General features: G+C 38.1%; 3 protein-coding genes and 1 pseudogene across 5 annotated transcripts in view; 1 reads left to right on the top strand and 3 right to left on the bottom strand.

The window, feature by feature from the left end:
* LMLN (leishmanolysin like peptidase) overlaps positions 1–6442 on the bottom strand; it is a 58735-nt gene extending 52293 nt beyond the window's left edge. Inside the window, exon 1 of the mRNA XM_031454501.2 lies at positions 6212–6442. Within this exon, the coding sequence (XP_031310361.1) occupies positions 6212–6430 (219 nt within the window). The 5' untranslated portion in view covers positions 6431–6442. The remainder of the gene's footprint in view (positions 1–6211) is intronic.
* Positions 6443–9603: 3161 nt separating this feature from the next.
* Positions 9604–12612, bottom strand: RPL35A (ribosomal protein L35a). The gene is made up of 5 exons (XM_010994451.3): positions 12588–12612; positions 11726–11770; positions 11367–11519; positions 10348–10492; positions 9604–9681 (listed from the first exon to the last, which is right to left on the bottom strand). Exons 2-5 carry the CDS (start codon positions 11734–11736, stop codon positions 9658–9660), a joined length of 333 nt encoding a protein of 110 aa, XP_010992753.3. The 5' UTR covers positions 11737–11770; positions 12588–12612; the 3' UTR covers positions 9604–9657.
* Positions 12613–12851: 239 nt separating this feature from the next.
* Positions 12852–20497, top strand: part of IQCG (IQ motif containing G) — a 33148-nt gene continuing 25502 nt past the window's right edge. The window contains exons 1-3 of one of the 3 annotated variants that reach the window (XM_031454503.2): positions 12852–12971; positions 15223–15289; positions 16195–16462. In XM_031454503.2, coding sequence (XP_031310363.2) covers positions 15282–15289; positions 16195–16462 — 276 coding nt within the window. In that variant the 5' untranslated portion in view covers positions 12852–12971; positions 15223–15281. Of the gene's footprint in view, positions 12972–15010; positions 15290–16194; positions 16463–20497 lie in introns of those variants that run through there. The other 2 variants (XM_064494350.1, XM_010994450.3) reach the window with 2 other exon arrangements.
* On the bottom strand, positions 18118–19298 carry LOC135323038 (large ribosomal subunit protein uL15-like; annotated as a pseudogene).

The following is a 20497-nucleotide window of genomic DNA, read 5'->3' as shown; positions in this document are numbered from 1 at the left end:
CTTGAATGGAAAATAGTTCCCCTACAGTGATATAAAACTTCCCTAAGTGATAAGGGAGTCTCATTGTGCCAAAACTGTTAATAGAAATAATATAGTTTATGCTGAACATTTGTTTACTTCTCAGAGCCAGGAATGTTAGTGAGTGAAAAGGTGCCTACATGACCAATCTCCAACAAAAACCCTGGGCTCCTAGACTCAGATGAGCTTCCCTGCAGACAACATTTTGTGCTTGTTGTTACAAATTACTGCTGAAGGGATTAAGCATGTCCTGTGTGATTCCACTAGCAGAGGACTCTTGGAAATGAGGAAAATTCAATTAACAAGTTAAGAAGAAGAAAGGGAATTTTATTCAAGTCAAACTGAGGATTATAACCTGGGAGACACACTCTCAGAAGTTCTGAGAGCTGTTCCTTCTACCTGTTAGAAGTCAAAGGCACAGTCACATACATTTTCAAGAAAGGATCGTACATCAAAATGACATAGTGATATTTTACACAAAGTTCACCAAAGATATATAGTCCAGGTAAGTACACACAAAGCCAAAGCAAGCATCAAGTCACTGTGACCCCCTACAGAGTTGGGAAAGAACGCTATTCTTTTAAGAAATTACATTCCTAGTACCAGAAGAAAGGGAAAAACTGATCTTTTTGGTTGAGCAGGCATTTCCATCTTTGAGGAGGCCTGGTTAATGTGTAATGCAGATGCACACAGGGAGGGAGGGAGGAAGCCCAAAAAGACAGAGAGAACTTTATGTTTAGATTTTCTGGTCCTGCCTTAAAATATACTTATAATTTTGTTTCATCAGAAACATGTCTGGTTTCCCAAGATATATCATGCAAACATTAATCAAAAGAAAACCAGAGCAGCTATGTTAGTTATTAGACAAAGCATATTTCAAAACAAGGAGTATTAATTTCCAGGGATAATGAGAGGGTCAGTATGTAATGCTAAATGTGTCCAAAAAATACAATAATCTAAAATGTGTAAACACCTAACACTAGAGCTTCAAAATACATGAAGCAAAAACTGAAAACTAAGACGAGAAATAGACAAATCTACAATTAGAGCTAGAGACTTCAACATTCCTATCTCAGTAATCGATACAAGTAGACAGAAAATCAGGAAGGATGTGGGAGACCTGGGCAGAACTAAAACTAACTTGACCTAAATGACATTTATAGAACCAACCACCTGCCCCAACAACAAGAGGATGTTCATTCTTCTCAAGTACACATGGAACATTAACCTGGATAGACAACATTTTTGGCTATAAAACAAATCTTAAGAAACATAAAAAGACTGAAATCATATAAAGGGTGTTCTCTATCTATAACTAAATTCAACTACAATGCAATTACAAAAGGATAACTGGGAAATCTCCAAATACTAGAAAATCAAACAATAAACTTCTAAGTAATTCTTAGGTTAAAGATGAAGTAACAAAGAAGATTAGAGAATATTTTAATTGAATGAAAATAAGATTATAACAAATTAATATTTGCAGGATATAGTTAGAGTTTAGAACTTTATAACGAAATATTTAAAGTGCAAAAATAATCTCAAATTAATCATCTAAACTTCCATCTTAAGAAACTAGAAAAAGAGCATATTAAACTCAAAGAAAGCAGAAGAAAGGAAATAATAAAGAACAGAAATCAATTAAATGGAAAATAGAAAAATAATAATGAGAAATCAATGAAACCAAGAAGCGATTCTCTGAGAGGATCAATACAATTGATAAACCTCTAAGAATATTAAGGGAGAAGACACCAATAACCAATATCAAGAATGAAACAAGAGACATCACAATAGACTTTATAGACTGTGATATTGTGATTTATAATAAAAATATATTTGGTCTTTGTCCCACTTATGGAATTTCCTAAAACCCTTGGAATTTCCTAAATGACAAAAGTGATCAAGGTGTCTTTTGTCATGTTACTGAGGTAACTTTTGGAAAGCACCTAAAGATAGGGCCTGGTTGCCAGCTGAGTCAACCATGTGAATAGAAGACTGGAACTTTCAGTCCTTCCCCACCCTTTCTAAGCTCTGAGGAGAGGAGAAAGGCTGGAGATCAAGCTCACTCACCAATGTCTAATGATTTAATCAATCATGTCTATGTAATACCTCCATAAAACCTGAAAGGATAGGGGTTGGAGAGCTTCAATTGTGGTGAACACGTGGAGATTTCTGGGAAAGTGACATGCTCAGAGAACATTGACACTCTGTGCCCTTTCTCCATATCTTGCCCTATACATCTGTTCCATCTGATTGTTCTTGAGCTACATCCTTTTATAATAAACCAGTAATCTAGTAGGTAAAATCTTCTCTGAGTTCTGTGAACCTCCCTAGCAAATTAACCAAACCCAAGGTGGGGGTCGTTTTAACTTCTGATAGGTTTGTCAGAAGAACGAATAACATGGACTTGGGATTGGCATCAAGTGGGAAAAGGGGGGCAATATTGTAGGTCTGAACACTTAACCTATGGAATCTGATGCTATCTCTAGGTAGACAGCGTTAGAATTGAGTTGAATTGTAGGACACTCGGCTAGTGTTGGAGAGTGGCTTGGTGGTGTGTGGAAAACCACCAACAAACTAGAATGGGAACCAGAACCCTTTACAGACATTTAGAAGACCAAATGGAAACATTAAGAAAAATTGTATTTCCATAAATTTGACCACTTTGATGAAATTTTTTGAAGGACATAACTTACCAAACACAATCAAGAAGAAAGAGACAACCTGAATAGTCTAATATCTATTAAAGAAAATAAGTTCATCGTTTATAACTCTCCAAAAGAGAAAATTCCAGAATGAGATAGCTCCATTCATGAATTCTAAACATTTAAGGAAGAAACAATACTGATTGTACACAAACTCTGAAAATAGAAGAGGAAGAAATATTTCTTAACTCATTCTGTAAGGCCAGCATTACCTTAATACCAAACTCAACAAAGCTATTGAATTAAAAAAAAAACAAACCTACAGACAAATATCCCTCATGAATATATATGCAAAATCATAAAAAACTACTAGTAAATCAAATCCAGCAAAATGTAAAAAGAGTAATATATCATGATCAAGTGTGGTTTTATCTCAGGAAAATGTAAGGCTATTTTAAATGATTAATAAAATTAATAAGCCCCTAAAAAGATTGGACTAGAATAAAACAGAACAAGCACAAATTACCACATTAGAAATAAAAGAGTAAATATCACTACAGATTCTACAGATATCAAAAGGATAAATTATTATGAACAACTCTGTCAATAAATTTAACTTGATGAAATATACTCCTTGAAAAACACAAGTTACCAAGACTGACACAGGATCAAACAGAAACTATGAATATACTTGTATCAGAAAAATTGGATTTATCTAATCTTACATAGTGGTTGCTTGGGGCCAGAAGTGAAAATATGGATTTCCTATAAATGGACACAAGGGATCTTTCTAGGGTGATGGAAATGTTCTAAAATTGGATTGTAGTGATAGTTTTGCAACTCTGTAAATTTAATGAAAATCACTTAATTGGACACTTAAGTAAGTCAATTTAATGGTATATAAATTATAGTTCAATAAAAGTACTTTTTAAAACTCTCTACAAAGAAAACTCTAAACATTTAAGGAAGAAATTTCATATAAACTCTTTTAGAAAATATATGATGGAACCTCCCAACTCATTATGTAACACAGGTATAATTCTGATATCCAAAGCTAACAAAAACTTCACTAAAAAAGGAGATTATAAATCAATATTACTCATAAACATAGATGCAAAAATCCTTAATCTATTAGCAAATTGAATTCAGAAGTATATTAAATGTATAATACATTATGACCAAGTAGAGTTTATCCCAAAAATATAAGGTTGATTTACTATTAGAAAATTCAATGTAATCTACCATATAACAGTACATATTATATAATTCCATTTATATAAACAAAGTTCTAGAAGAGGCAAAATTAATTTAATGTAAAACATAAATCTAATGTAAAAAAAAAAATCAGAACAATAGTTACCTGGGGTGGATGGGAGAGAGTGACTGGCACAGGATAGGAGGGAAATTTCTGGAGACATGGGAATATTCTGTATTATTACAGGATTGTGAGTTTTACATGGATGTAAATTACTGCGTTTGCTGCATTTCAGTATATATAAATCTTATCCAAAAAAAACTTAAAAGGAACAATAACAGTGGGATGATAGGGAATGGGCAGAAGTATATGAAACAGAACGAGAGAATACTGATAAGTGTTGAAGCTGGGTGAAGGGTCATGGGAGTTCATCAAACTATTCTGGTTTTGAGTTTTGTTTTAGTTTACATAATAAAAAATAAAAACAAAACAAAACTTAAAGAGTTTTTAGTTGAGAACAAGTTATATGAGTCAAAATGCTTTGCAGTTCCCCAGCACTAACAATAAAAAGTTACTGAAACTTCCTATAGCATTTAACAAGAGATGCAGCCACTAATATGAGTACAATGAACACTACTTGCCTATAATTTGCGTCCAGGTAAAAGCAAAAAGAATGGTTAGGAGGACTTGCTTATTATATACCCTGTGAAGAACTAGGAAAATTAGGGATGAGAACTCTCAAGAAGAACTTAATAGCTTCTTTTAATATCTGAAGCACGAACACTATTAAGTTTGTTCAGGCATGAGCCATAAATAAGAAGAGTGGGTGGAAGTTTCAGGAAGAGTTTTCAGCTCTATAAAAAGAACAATAATCTCTCCAAAAAGCAAAGGGGCTGCCCCTGGAGATAATTTCCCTATTTGTCAAATGTAAGTACAAGATTTGTACACTGGCAACAATCACAAGAGGAAAACAGCCATTTAGGTTCCTTATAGAGCAGAGATTTTGCAGTTCTCTGAACTACTTTCTCTTATTTTAATCTAAATTCAAAGAGAGAAGTGCAGGGCTTTGTGGGAATGATTTTTAAAAAGTATTTACCAGGTGGATAGGGAAATTGAGGAGATGTTGTTTAAGGGTACAAACTTGCAAAGAGTAGATAAATAAGTTCTGAAGATCTAACGCACTACATAGTGACTACGAACAATGATACTGTATTATAAACTTAAAAGTTGCTGAGAGACTGAAAAATAAATAATTCAGCCAGAATGCAGTGTCATGATAAAAGCTGAAATACACAAACCCCAAACAGTATTCTGGCACATATGGTTATGAACAGCATGCACAGAAATTTTTGGAAATTACAAAAAAAATGACTAGTCAGATTTCTGAGCTGAACTGAAAACTTCCAGATTAATCTTTCTTGATAAAGTAATGAGACAAATTATAAAATCAACCACAATATGCAGCCCTGCCCCAGGTACTTTCTCCTTTCCTCAAAAGAATAGTGATTATTGTGGGCACTCCATGGAGCTAAGTACTGTAGAGGAATCAAAGTCTAATACGCAAGGAACATCACAATCTAACTGCAAAGGCAATATATGCCTGAAACATAAGCTATCACCACAGTAGTACTTGGTTAAGTGCCAGTAAAGAGTTCGGATAAGACATACTGCGAAATGAAAAGAACATTCTGCTGGGGTGGTTTCAGCAGGCTGACTTGAGGTTAAGGAACTTAAAATCAAAGAATTTAGACAGGGGGGAAAAAAAGTAATGGGAAAGAGGCAGACACTTCCAGGGCAGGAGAACAGGGTAAAGCAAGCAATGTGAAACTAAACTTGAATTTTGTCTTCAGAGAACCCCCACTATTCCTTCAATGCCTCTGCCTGGCTCTCCTATCAATTCCTTCCCGAACGTTTTGGTTCCCAAAGTGTGGTCCTTGGACAAGCAGCACCAGCAACCATCTGGGAACTTCACCTGCAAATTCTGGGGCCCCATCCCATACCTACTGAGACAGAACTGGGCAGCGGGAGGGAATGCAGCAGCAATCTGTGTTTTAACAAGCCCTTCAGGTGATTCTGATGCACGCTCAAGTTTGAAAACCACTGCTCTAGGACTACCTGCTAAGCACAACCCTCCGCTCAGGAAAGTCATGATTTTCTGAGTGCCTAACTGAGCCACTTTGTTGTGGTACAGGAAGAGTTGATAGCTGGTCCCAGCCCTCTAAGAGTTCAAAACCTCTGGCCCAGTCTGGCTTTCTCCTACAGTACACCTTGTTCCAATCACTACCCTCTATGCCATCGCCTCCCTTACTACTTTACCCTCATAGGGCCCGCTCCCACCACTCCGTGGCCCTACCTCAGAGTCAGAGGGGACGTGGTGCCGGCAGGGAGGGGAACTGCCCAAGGAGACTGGAATAGATGTGGCGCTTGCCCGGAGCCCGCCCAACAGGAGTAAAACGCCTCGGACCCATAAAGAACCGCTCCAATGCCACCGGCTCAGAACCCGGCCTGAACCCGAGGAGCCCGCTCCTCTGCCCCACTCGGCCGCCATCTTCAGGCCGAGCGTCGTTACCATGGAGTACGTGACGCCTCCGCGCCCAGCGCCAGCCCCGCCCCTCGCCTCTCCAGGCAGGTGGAGGGACGAGGCGGCGGAAAGGTGCTTTTTGATTGGCTAGCGTCACCCGTAGGAAGTTCACCGCGGATGAGCGTTGCATCACGTCCAACGCGTCTCATTCGCGTGAAGTCGGCCAATAAATGCCGTTTGGCCGCCCACGTGAGTCGGGCTGTGAGAAGACTAGTGGGTGTTAATGTTAATGGCATGGTAGTACGTGGGTGTCCTTACTAAGGGAGTTTTTGTTTTGAATTCAGTTATTTATCGAAAACATATGCACTCACTACGTGCCAGGTGCTTAGACATACAGATGCAAAAGTTTTTATGGTTTAGCTCTCTGTATAAAAGGTCAATGGAATAATTTTCATTTTGACTTATCCTGAGTCACCAATTTTGAACCAATTTCTGTAAAATCAGGTGTGTTCATTACTTTTCAATCACATCCCGTAATTTGTCTTAATTTGAGAACTGCAACTGCATTAATTCCGGAGAGTAGGTAGATCCTTGCCATTAGGGCAACTACCTTAAAAACTGAGCAGTGAGGAACTATAAAAAATTGGCAATTGGGACAAATCTTCCTGTTGCCCATGAAAGAATTAAAACTAGAAATTAAAAGCAATGAACTGTAACAGTCATTCCAGGAATTGAGTTTTATAAATTACTGTACTAGGAACTGTAATGGTAGGAAGAACAGAAAGGCCCGAAGCACTTACAATTTGTTGGTGAAGATTATGTACTCCCAAAAAGGGGGGAATGGGCATTTTACAAGTAGACTCATTAGATGTGTCTTATCACCCCACAACTAGAGGATGTTGAGATTTCAAACAAAATTTATCACTTTCAGGAAGTTCTCTCCCCATGAGACCACAAAGAAGTTGCAGATTGTGAACAAAGAATGGAATCAGCCATCTTCAAGTTCCTGCTGGTAGCAGGAGTACCATGCTGTGGGAGAGGCAGTTTCGATGAGCTGCTAGCCATTTAAGTTCATTTTTTTGTGAAACATGGGGCTCCTCCATTGTAACTTTGTCTTGAGAACTGCCTTGCACTGACCAAACTTGAAGGGAGCAGAAAAACACAATACACGTTCTCATTTATAAGTGCTGCCATTACATCAGTTTAGGAGGGTGTATGAATTTGCATGCAGGGCTCATTTGTCACTGCATTTACTCTGGTTATCTTAAGGATTTTTAGCTTTCTTCCCTACATTGTTCAAATGCCTACCACTTCTTGTTTATCCACCCCATTGCTCTACCATCACCTACCTAGTTCTAGTCAGCAGCTCCTAACAAAGGAGAATTGAGATTATTTTCCCCTCTCCTCTATATGCCTAATCCAGATTCAAATAGCCATCTGCTTTTCTGGACATGTTCACAGGTGGACATTCACCAGCTTCCTCAAACTCAGTTACCCCCCACCAAACTATCTCCTGGTTCTCCAACTTTGTAAATGCACTATTACCAACAGACTCAGCAACCAAATCTAGGAACGTTACCCTTGAAGACTCCTCTCCAAAGTCAATTGGGCTCTTCAGTGATACTTTCATACATAGAGGAATATAAATTCCTGTCATCTCTTAGTTTTCTACTTACTTTCCAATTAACTCCGCACAATAGGTTTCAGTCACACTATGTTAACAGCTGAACGGTCCCTCAAATACTTTCTGCTTTCACATAAAATCTTTGTGCCATTTCCTTTTTCTGTAACTCCTACCCCCAAGCATTTCTTTATTCTTGAGTACCCCAAGAGTATATCTACTTCACTGGCACAACAAAGTAGTTACTCCTATGTTGGCAGTTTTTTGAGAAGGGTAACTAAATCTCACTGGAGAAGGTTTGAAAACTGCACTTCCTTCCCTCGTTCAATTTCCTTAGGGTTCTACTAACCAAATTCCTAGTTGTGGGGGCCATGAAATGCACCACTAACATCTGGTGAAGAGAGCATAATTGGCTCCAAGCTGCTTCTCACCATCCAACTTGAGGCCATACTTCCTAAGGGCTGCTGCTGCTAGACAAATGAGACTGGCAGTACAGACACAACCCCCATTTCTGTCTAACATGTGACTTTTCCTGCAGCAATTTTGGCTTCAGGGCCACTATTAAACTAAGCAAACCATAGAACTGCAGTGTGCTACTATTACACCTTTCTCCTTCAAAGGTCTCTCACCACTCCCTACCATACATTTTTAGCATGCTGATCATTTAGTCAAGAGAACCCAAATACAATTAAAACTGTTGAAAGGGGCTGAGTTTAGCAAACTCCCAGTATCTTGTTGGTATTTTCAGTGGAATGTCACGATTTGTTGATTAATAAAAGGAGTAGCTGCTACTGCATCAAACATTTAAAATCATCATGCTGCAAACTGATGCCTTGGTTCAAACTTGTATTCAGCACATTCTGAGATTTAAAATACTCTGCAGCCCTGCTTAGTTTCCTTTACATCATGCCAAAGTATCTCAATCCTGCATTTTACATTAAAACATGAAGCCAAGGAAAGCTATACTATCCAGGCAAACCTAACATCCCACCCCAACCCCGGCCCTAGATTACTTGTTGAGGCATGTAGTATTTTGGGGATATTTCCAACTTACACATATTCCCAGTGTTATACACTGGAACACTTTGTCAAGTCACAAATTCCAAGGCTTTCTCATCCCTGTCTGTTCAAACGAGCTGCCAAATACCACCAATATATCACCAAATTCCTTCTAAATACCATTTTAAAGTCCCAAGTTTCCCAACCAATCTATGTTGAACAAGTGTATGCACTACAAGGTACTTTAAAGGTCAAGAAGTTTCATGGTATATATCTGTACTGGCTAAGAATTCCGAATTCTGCTCTTTCTGGAATACACTGGGTGTCTCCACTTGTCCAAAAACTTTTCAGAGGCTAGGTTCAAGTGCTTTATCACTAAACCTTCCAAGATACTCCTTTCCACTGTTCCCAACTATAGCTTACTTGTAACCTTCCCCTCACCATTTAAAGCCTTATATTAAGATACATCCCATCATCATCAAAACTCTCCTGTTGTCTCAATCTCTGTAATTCTCTAGGCTTCCTTGTTCTCTGAAAATCTCGGATAACCACCACCATTTAAGCACTTAGCAAATGAATTTGCAGGAAAGAAAATTTTAAGCCATTTAACAAAAATACAAGAGAACAAATTCACACTTTTATTTTCTTTTCAATAAGTTTAAATCCTTGAGGGGTACAGCATCTGGGGAGGGGAAAAGAACACAATGTCATTAGGTGCATGTTATATACAAACTGTTACCAAGTACCCCAACATGAATAAACCTTCCATTGTCTCATTACCCATCTCTGAAAAATATCCAATGACTTACATCCTAGGGAGAGAACTAAATTTTTATAGCCTTCAGTTTCTAGGTGAATGTCTAGGTCAATGTCCCAGAACCAGTACTGGGAACACTGAAAGTCCATTTAATGTTGCTTCCTCTAATGACAGTTAAAAACAAACAAACAAACAAACAAAAAAACTCCTTTGATGAGAAATCTCAACTGCTAAGCAGGGTTCAGAAATACCCCATGACCTCACCTAAAGGATATAGTCATACTAAAAAGGGATTCTAACTGAAGAAAACAGGAGCTATTTTAGAAAAATCACAGAATTAAAAGACTTGGGTCCAAGTCCTAGCAGCTAAAAACACAAACACCAGTTTTCGTCTATAAAATACTAATACCAATTCAAACAAGACTGTGATGATGAAGAGATGGGAAACACTCAGAATTATGCCAGGAAAATGCTGAATTTTTATTTTCTAGCAATTACTTCAGTACTCAATAAATAAGTCTTCAGTGGCCAAAGCCAAACCCCTTGAGCTTTGATTCAACAAGGTATCATACTGCTAATAACTGTACTTACCACACGGATCCTGTGTCCAATAGCCTTAGCAGGAAGATTGCTTCGGAATTTGGCACGAACCATGCCACTGTTTCCATGAGCACGAGTTACCTTTCCCCAGATTACTCTGGTTTTGTTCGGTTTTCCACCAGGAGTTACTGTGTTGCTGATTTTAAAGGAGGATTGAAAAAGGCATGAGAACCCAGGCAACCATTATAGTGTGATACAAAATCAAGGTGACTCTTAGGGACAAGAAACGTGAGGATGTTGAGTGTAGGGAGAGGAATTTGTTTGCAATATTAAATAGCCAGGGAAGGCCTTACTAAGAAGGCTAATATTGGAAAAAAGATTGGAAGTTACAGGAACAGTATGTGTTAAAAACCTGAGGTTGTGTCCCTGGCCTGTGGAAAGACTTGTAAGATACCATGAGATGATGTAGCCAAGTTAAGAGTAGAAACAGGGAGCCCTGAATGCAGTCTTAGAAGCTCCTTAATGACTTGGCTTTTACTAAATGAGATGGGGAACAGTTGGTGTTTGAGATGATTTGACTTCCAATTTTAAAGAATCACTTTGGTTGCAAGAGGAGGGTAGGGTGGGGTGGAAGCATGCCCCTAAAGATAAAAACAATTTAAATAAACACAGCCCACCCATTTCTTCCACCCCCCTCCCATCCCCCTTGCCTCTACCCCAGAGATTTTAATTGATCTGGAATGGGCCTAAGAACCCAAGATTAAGAATCAATGTTTTTGAGATGTAACATCTTTAAGCATGTATATAAAACATAACTTTAAGACATCAACAAAATGAATTAAAGATCATGAAAAATGCTCTATAAAACTTTAAGATCATAATATGAGTTGACTCCTTCCCTGAAACAATTCACAGCTCTAATTTTTGTAAGTGCAGAAGACACCTACATCTACTACCACCCATGAAGTTCCTTAAAATCCCAAAGTAGAAGCCACAACAGTACCACTTTATCAACTTCAAACGAGACAAATTAAGTAAAAACTCAAAATGCATAATACTAATAAACTTACTTCTTTGCTTTGTACACATAAGCACATCTCTTGCCCAGATAGAATTCAGTTTCATCTCGAGCATAAACACCTTCAATTTTAAGAAGAGCTGTGTGTTCCCTCTGGTTCCGGAGACCCCTCTTATAGCCAGCAAAAATGGCCTTGGACCACAGCCTAAAACAAAATGTATTGTTAACCATAAGCTGTTAAAAAGATCTCATTTAACTTCAACAAACCACAGGTATGGTTTCACTAGTAATGGCCCCTACCCAAGTTACCTATAGGAAACATCTAATTTTCCCCCCACCAATTTTAAGCTCACATTTAGGTTCATGCCTAATAAACTACAAATACAAAGCAATGATATTTAAAATGCATACCTTCCAGACATATTTATCGTTTTGGAAGTCCTGTTCCCAGCAGGCCTTTAAAACAAACAAAAATAATCAGTTTAAAACCTTGCAAAGTGCATTTCCCACGTAGTCTCCTCCGGAAAAGCACCCCAAATTCAGAGACTGCCTGATAGCTAAGCAAACTCCAAAATGAAGACAAAAACAAAAAGTGGCAAGGCTCCACACTAAAATCACTGACTGAACCAAATATGCTACATGGATGAGGGAGAATGAGAGTAGGGAAGTATGTATATGTGGGTGGGGAGGGCTATGTTGGAGCTCTGTATTTTCTGCTCAATTCTGCTGTAAATCTAAGACAATTCTAAAAAAATTAAGTCTATCAAAAACAAAAGACTCCACACCAAAAGAAGTAACTCCTAGAAATCCCAAAGGAAGCCTTAAAAATAATTCATGCCATCCATGATCAGCCAAAAAAAGAAAGGAGTCAAAAGCACACAGAAAGTAAGTTTTAAGCACTGAACGCAAAAGAAAAGCTAAGGAAAGACTGGGAACAAGCCAAACCAGGTTTGGAGTAGGAGTAAATGGACAATGAACCTTGCCTAAAAGAGCCACTGCTTCAGAAGGGGAACTGCTGCCAGACAAAATGCATCTACTTCCCTCCCCTGGGGCCCGGGAACCAACTTCTATTGCAGCAGCACCGGATCTAGGCGATCAGGGGACCAGCACCATCAGTACCGTATCGCCTCCATCCTGTCCTCCCTGTTGCTGAAGTCCCTAGAAATCATTAGCTGGTAGAGCCTCGGAGCCGCACCAGTGCCTCGCCGAGGAACAGAACCGAATCCAACCTAATTATTTACCCCCAAAGTTCGGCAGCTGGAGCCCCACTCACCTCCACAGTCTCCAAGATGGCTGAAAGAGAAAGGCGAGGCCCTGCCGCGCGGCCTTGTGGGTAAACAGCTCCCCGTCCCGCCCCCATTTAGTCATCTTCCGCGATCGCCAAAAAAAAAAAATAAAGCCTGAGACATCGTCTTCTGACTGAAATAAGCAACGTTCAAGAGCACTTGTACCATTCTTTCCCTAAGTTATTTTATCTTCGTAAGCTGCAACATGTAATATTTTGGGACAGAGGGAGGCAAATTTGTAGACAGCTAAAGGAAAAGAACAGGTCCTTGAAGTTGTGCGTTGCCACAGAAACACTTTAGCTTGGTTCCCGCGCCGTCGCGTGCTGCAGGTGGAAAAGTGAAGCCGGACTGGAGGACGTCCCCCGCTTCGGGTACCCGAGATTTGATTCGCCAACAAGGGAGTATCTTTACTCTTTACCACACAGATCTTTACTCTTTACCACACAGGAGTAGAGTGAACAGAGACTCTCGCATCCTAGCCAGGAGGAGAAAGGCCGCAATTACGAAGGCAGGAGGAGGGAACTTTTCCTTCTCTTTACCTCCCCTCTTCCCCCGCCCCGCATTCCTTTATTTCAAGAAATGGCTTAAGTTCTTACCTCCATTCTTCATTTGATTCCGAGGGTGAAAAGCACTGCCCTGAAAAGGCCTGTTGCCTTTTAAGGAGAACTCATTCAGCTGCCAAACTCTCGGAGCGCGCTGACCACCGTGCCCACCTGTAATAGGTGTTCAGTAAATCCTTGTAGACTAGAATGGGATAGATTAGTGGACGTCAGAGATTTACATTTCCTAATTAATGCACATTTATTTGGGTTGCCCTATTATATTCATTCATTTTTTTCCCCAACAAATAATTTGTTGAATGAGTACCATGTACCGAGCATAGTTCTTGTCTTGGAGGACGCCGCAGTAAACAAAACAACAAATCTCTGTCCTTATGGAGCTTACATCCTAGTAAGGAGAGTGAGACAGTGAGTAAAATATATGGCACATTAGGTGATGTGAGGAAAAATGTTCTCTGTGGAGATTGTCCCCAGATGGGGCAAATGGCAGATACCTAACAAAATGCCACTGATTTAACTTGGGACCTGATGGATCAGTGGGACCCTGCAAGGTGAAAAGGTGAGGGGTAGAGTGGTTCAAGTTGAAGGAATAGCATAAGCAAAGACCCTGAGTTGAAAGGGAGCATGATTCCATAGAAGAAAAAAGCCCACTGAAGCTGCAGTTATGAGAGCAATAAAAACGCATTGCCAGATGGATCTGGAGAGGAACAGAGGAGCCCAGATCATGCAGGCCCTACGGTCCAAGTTAAGAATTTTAGTTTTTGCCCTAAGGAAACCACTGAAGGGTTCTAAGGAGAGACATGATGAGATTTTCAATTTTAAAAGATGAGTCCTTCATTTAATAAAGAGCACTTTTATTTGGAGGCTATTAGTCCAAGCAAGGAACAACAGCTCGATCCAGCATGGTGTTGGGGGATATGGAAATAGAAGGTAGAATCCACAGGACTTGGCGATCATTTGAACTGGGGGAATGCTGATGTCAGGATAAAGGAGGAAGCAGAAATGACTCCTGAGTTTCTGGTATTGAGGAATGAGAAGCCAGAAAGCTCTGGATTCTGCATAAGCATAGCCCTGTCTTACCTATCTGACACACATTTACCTATGCCCCAAGCCTAAAAATGGAAAATAAACAACAACACAGCAAAAGAACAAAATCTTAACCCCACACCACTTCCTCCTATGATTGCTCTTGTACCAGAAAATTTGGCTAGTTTGGAGTATCTTTTTTTCAGTTTACCTAAAGTTTAATTTTTGCATACAAGATGTTTGTTGAATGAGACAAACTTGTACTACCCTCCTCAGGATCACTTTATTGTGGACAAAAATCACACTGGAAACTTACCACTCACTGTTCATTCAATATAGAACAAAATTCTCCATAGGGTGTTCTCACTGTAAAGCTTATGTAAGCAGAAAGGACTTTGTTTTACTGGGGAGGGGTAACATCTTGATAGCAGTATTATGTTGATTTTCAGGATAAATACAGTTTTTCTAAGTGCAATCTCAGTTGTTTTTCTATATCTGGGTACAAGAAATTCTGTTACCTGGCAGATCGGGGTATAGGGCAACCTACATAATTATTTTAGTAATTGGAATAACAGAAAAGTAAATCTGTTTTATAAAGATTACCAATTAATACTCAGAATGCATTTAAAAAGCCAGGTTAGACATTAATTTACCTTAAGAAGAAGCTTGAAGATTGCATTTATCTGCCAGTAATTGAGCTGACTGCTTAACAGACCCGTGCCGCATGAGGGCAATGGTTCTTCCGTCTCTGGGACTGCTCTGCTAAGCAAAAAGAGGGGACAAACCATAGCTCTTGAAATTCTTTCATTTTCTCCTTTTTTAGAAAAACATTTTTTTGGTGGGGGGAGGTAATTAGGTTTATTTATCTATCTTAATGGAGGTACTGGGGATTGGACCCAGGACCTCATGCATGCTAGGCAAGCACTCTACCACTGAGCTATACTCTTCCCCCACTTTCATCTTCTCTTAATGAAACGTTATAGAATGTCATTCAACTCTCCCTTGAACTAATCTCAATGTTTTCTTCCCACTTTAGGTGATTGCATTATTGTGAAATTATAAATGTACCATGGAGATTTAAAAAACTAAAGAAGAATGGAAGAGTATGTTCAAATTCTAATTTATTTTATATATATGTATATATATAATGCCTTATGTTAAATTTCTGTATATTATTTACCTGTGGCTGTGTAACTTAGTGACAAATTATAAGCATTTATCATTTTACAGTTTTGTGGGTCAGGAATTTGGGAGCAGATTAATTGGATGGTTCTGTTTTGGAGTCTCTCATAAGTTGAAGCTGGCCAAATCATCTGAAGACTTCACTGGGGTTAGAGGGTCCACTTCCATGATGGCTCATTTACAGAACTGGCAAATTGATGCTGACTGTTGACGAGGGGCCTTAGTTCCTCACCCTCAAGAACCTCTTCACAGGGCTTCTTAAGTATCCTTGTGACAGGCAGCTGGCTTCCCACAGAGTGAGAGATATGAGGGAGTAATGGAGAAGCTTTAGTGTATCAAAATCACCTAGCCTTAGAAACCACAGTATCCTTTTGGTTACATAGGTTAGTCCTATTCAATGTGTGTAAGACTACAAAAGGGTATGAATACAAGAAGGTGAGAATCATGTGGGCCACCTTGGAGAGTGGCTACTACATTCCATTTTTCACTAATCATGAAAAAATTTTCTTTAGTATCTAAAGATGTTGCTAGAAAAAAGTTTATTTTGGCTCAAGCTCAAGTGGGTTAAGCATGGCCAAATATCCTGGGCTACATATCTTTATTAAACTAGTAAGTTGCTGGCCTTTGGGAGGTCAGAATGTCCCTGGGAAGTATTTAGCAGAAACATATACAAACAAGCAAACTACTTTTGTTCCTTATTGTGGTTGTATTATATGACAACATGGACTTCTCAGGAGCCAATGCACATGCTGTCTGTGCTTTTGAGTTTAAGTAATTTTTAAACATTTGGTAGCTGACTTATTTTTTTTCTTTATTCTTTCTTTAGAGGCCAACTGGAAGCCTCAAATCTTCCTCCAAAAGTCTGGCAATCTGAGGTGACATTGTCAGTAACAGGTGAACCACCTACTGCTACAGAAGAACATGAAGAGACAGCCAGAGAAACAGACATAGAAATCATCCCAGAAATCACAAAGCCACTCTCCATCCTAGATGTGCTAAGGATCTCTGCAGTTCTGGAGGACACCATAGATCAGCTCTCTATTCTAAACTATATCATTACAGTTCAGTATGAAAAGAGACAAAGCATCAACATGGTATATACACTAGCCATCATTTAATTTTTTCTTTCTTTCCTTTTTATTTCTCCATCATTTTCAGTACATATGCCATTACACTTAACTTGGGAAATGGCACCTTCATATCAGATGAAGGGCTACAGTAATTATCTGAGATATGTACTCTCAGTTAATGGAGTGAACTATAGCTCAAGGTATGTTACCAGTCAGAATATCTTTTTCTTCCACTACATTGGCATTATTCAAAAAGGCCTATAGATAAATCAGTATAAATACTACATATATACTGAGGAGATCAGAAGAGTAATTGAGTTGTCTCACTTTGTATTTCTCAGCTGCTAAAAGCTAACTGAACAGTAGGGGAAGGAAATTCAACTGGACCCTCTCAATGTTGCTTTCATCTAAAATGACTTTGTTGTTGCTAAATATGTTGTAACCTACCTTTTTGATTATCCAGCCACATCATCATGTCAGCCATGACATTTTCAATGATGTTATGGACTCCTCAAAGCACCACTGAGCTATTAAAAACTCAACTTGGTGATTAGCAAAATCTTTATAAATCCTTAACCTCTTACAAATTTTAGTAACTTAAGTTGTAGATATAAAATAGAAAATTTATAAATACAAATACGTATTTATTAAGTTTAACAAAATTATACAATTTGTACAAAAGATATTCTTATTTCTGATTCTATGATAAATGAAAATTGCTAAATAAATGAGAGCATAAATTGCTTTTCATGCCTAACAAAAGAAATCCATATTTATTGTGAACAGAAATTAAATTTGCCTTTAATTGCCCTTTACAATTTAAAATTATTATTATTACTATTACTATTTGTATAACCTGGGTTCATAAAGCTTTTATTAAAGTTTTAAAAGCTTATACAAAATTTTAATAGAAAACTGTATTTGGATTTAGGAGACCTTTATGGTTTTAGTTGTGTGCTGTGAGCAATTCATTTCACTTTCACGGTCTTAGTTTTCTCATTTGTAAGTTGTGATGGAGTTTTAACTGAATGATCTATATGGTCCCTTCCAATGCTAATGTTCTATGAGTTCAGGGGTAGTTTTAAAATATTAATGGGTATTATAGGAATCTTACAACAAATTAATTTCCTCATTAACTTATGAAAAGCAAAGATATTGGAAACCCAAGAACTAAGCCTTCCAATGCATTTGAAATGAGTATAATTCTTAAATTAAGCTAGTTAACAAATAGTACAGAAGACACTAGTGTTTCATTCCTATTGTCGTCTTCAGTAAGATTCAAAAATAAAAAGGGAAGATACTCAGTTAACAAGGTAAAATTTTATCAATGATATTTACTGTCAGGCTTAAAAAAGGGTAACTTGCCATTATAGAAACTCGACAGAGAATGAAAAACCCAAATTTATAAACAGCATTCAGCAGTGGTCACCACTCCTTAACTAAAAGAACAAAACTTTTGCAGTTTTATTCTGGTTTATGGTAGTGATCTTCACCCCCAAAAATTTCTGAGTTAACAGATGCCCTGCTTATGATTTTATAGAAGCATATAAATAGTAAAGGCTTGCACTCTTATTTTGATTAATAGCAGCTTAGAAGCCCCTTTCTCAATGTTAGTTCTATAACTTTTAAAAATTTTGAATCTCTTAAAATAATTTTTTATTTTTTACATTATAGTACTATAGTTGTTCTAACTCATGAATTTTTACAATACCATTGCCCTACAGGGCATAGTATATATGTGGATGTTTTCTCTCCCCAAAAGCTTCACATAACAAATAACACATAACAACCACCTTGAGATCACAGTTTCGTTAGCATTATCCCTCTTTAACAGCCTTTTTTCTTTTTTCTTTTTTCTTTTTTTTGAAAAGCACTTGATAACATTTAATGAATCTCCCACCACGTGGCTTCACCCACACCCTTAATTGGCTCAGCTCTCCTGCTGAAGAATCTGGTCTTACATGATAATTGGCTGTCCTGGACGCTTCACCTTCCCTAGAACTTTGTAGGATGTCGATCACACCACGTCAAAGATAGGAGCCGCTCCAGTCTGGTTCTTGGCTGCAGTCAGCCGTGATTGCTCCCTGACCAGGGTCCACAGTTTGTCAAGGTTGACAGTTGGGCAGAAGCTCTGTTTCTTTAAGGGGTGATGCTTCTTACTAATTTCCCCAAAGTGTCCGAGGTGATGCTGATGTTTGTGCTGTGGTGACGCAGGCCACCGGCACGCCTCCCAGGTGCTTCCGGTGTTTATGATGCGGGGGGGGGGGGTGGCTGTGGCTCACGTGCCCCTAAGTTTCCGTGTCTTCCTTAGTCTGGGTGGCATGTTGGTGACGGAGACGACAGAGACACAGCCATTTTTATAGTTAAAGATAGTTCCAAATAGATCTTCATTTAGTAGAATCATGGGATGGAATGATGAAAAATATACTTATGTACCAAGTTCTGCCAGAAGTGGGAGTAATTGATCCAAAGTTTGGAAGAATTCCCTTGTAGAGTATACTGTTGTTCTTATCTTTTCCCTTAGGGTTTAATACCCTACCATACAAGGGAGTGAATGGACTAGAATATTTAGCTAGTTCCTTTAAGTTCTCTTCTAAAATTTTGTATTTATTTCTAGTAATAGAAATCGGGCTGTTAGACACATTTGCTTCCTTTTCCAGATGCCCAAGCACAAAGGTAGAGGAACAATGCTCATGGCAGTCAGGAAAACCAACCTTTTCAGGCCTTACATTTCTCATTCCTTCCCTAGACAACATCTAAAGTAATAACCAACCACATACTTAAACTTAAGTTTCAGTTTAATTGTTGAAATTCTATGGCTTCTGTTCTCTTTGTAGTCGATCATACCAATTTTAATTTAAAGAAGTATTTTAAAATTTAGTTCTTATTTAAGGCAGCATTTTGTTTTGTACTTGCCTTATGAATGTTTTCCCCAGATCTGAATCTTTGCTTACTGTTGATATAAGGAAAAATACTATTAGGTCTGTGTTTATTAACCTATATGGATAGTTTTTTAACATGTCTGGGCTAATTGAAGTTTGGCTAAGGAAGACCTAGGCTTTATATAGCAATATGCATGTAAACTTTTCTTCTGTGCATAGGATCGGCACAAGAATTTCAGAAATTATATAAAATGAAGAACTTACATAGCTTTGTGTGCTGTTCTAAATGCTTTATTTATTTATTTAATCCTCATAATAAATACATGAGGGCAATGGGAAAATGGAGGCATAGAAATGTTAGTTGCCTAAAGTCAATGTGGCTTAGTAACAGCTAGGGCCAGGATTTAAACAAGGAAGTCTGGCTTCAGAGTCTATTTGCATAGCATAATCACTGTGTTATATGGCTTCCCATTGGCTCAAGATTTTAGCCACAGATTAAATAGGAATCATAAATTAAAAAGACATATCCTGTTCCTATGATAATGCTTACTCCTTACTATTCAAGTTTGGGTCTGAAAAAATTAATTATTTTGGCTTTTCCCCACATGAACTTCAAAATCTATACCACCCCACTAAATATACTATTAGCTCCTACTCTTTGGTATGATTCTCCTTTCATTCTTTATATAAGGGTCTCTCATATCTGCAGGTTCCACATCTGTAGATTCAAACAACTGTGGATTGAAAATATTCCAAAAAAAAATTCTAGAAATTTCCAAAAGGCAAAACTTGAATTTGCTGTATGCTTGGAGCTATTTACATAGTATTTACATTGTATTAGGTAGTATAAGTAATCTAGAGAAGTATAGGAGAGGATGTGTATATTATATGCAAATACTATGCCATTTTATATAAGGGACTTGGGCGTCTGTGGATTTTGGTCTCCTTGAGGGTTAGGGGGAATTCTGGAACCAATCCCCCACAGATACCAAGGAATGACTATATTTCAAATTCATGTGTTCAATGAACATTTGAATCTTTACTATACTATAGACGTTTTCCAATGGGATTATAAAGGTGGTCACATTGATTTACTATCCAGTTTTGTTGCAGAAAGAATTTAAGGTGAACCAAGATCTCTAAGAGATAGTCCCTTCCTTCATAGAGTTTACAATCT

This window comes from Camelus dromedarius, chromosome 2 (genome assembly GCF_036321535.1).
Source record: "Camelus dromedarius isolate mCamDro1 chromosome 2, mCamDro1.pat, whole genome shotgun sequence".
Taxonomy (NCBI): domain Eukaryota; kingdom Metazoa; phylum Chordata; class Mammalia; order Artiodactyla; family Camelidae; genus Camelus; species Camelus dromedarius.
This window is presented reverse-complemented; position numbering and strand designations above follow the sequence as displayed.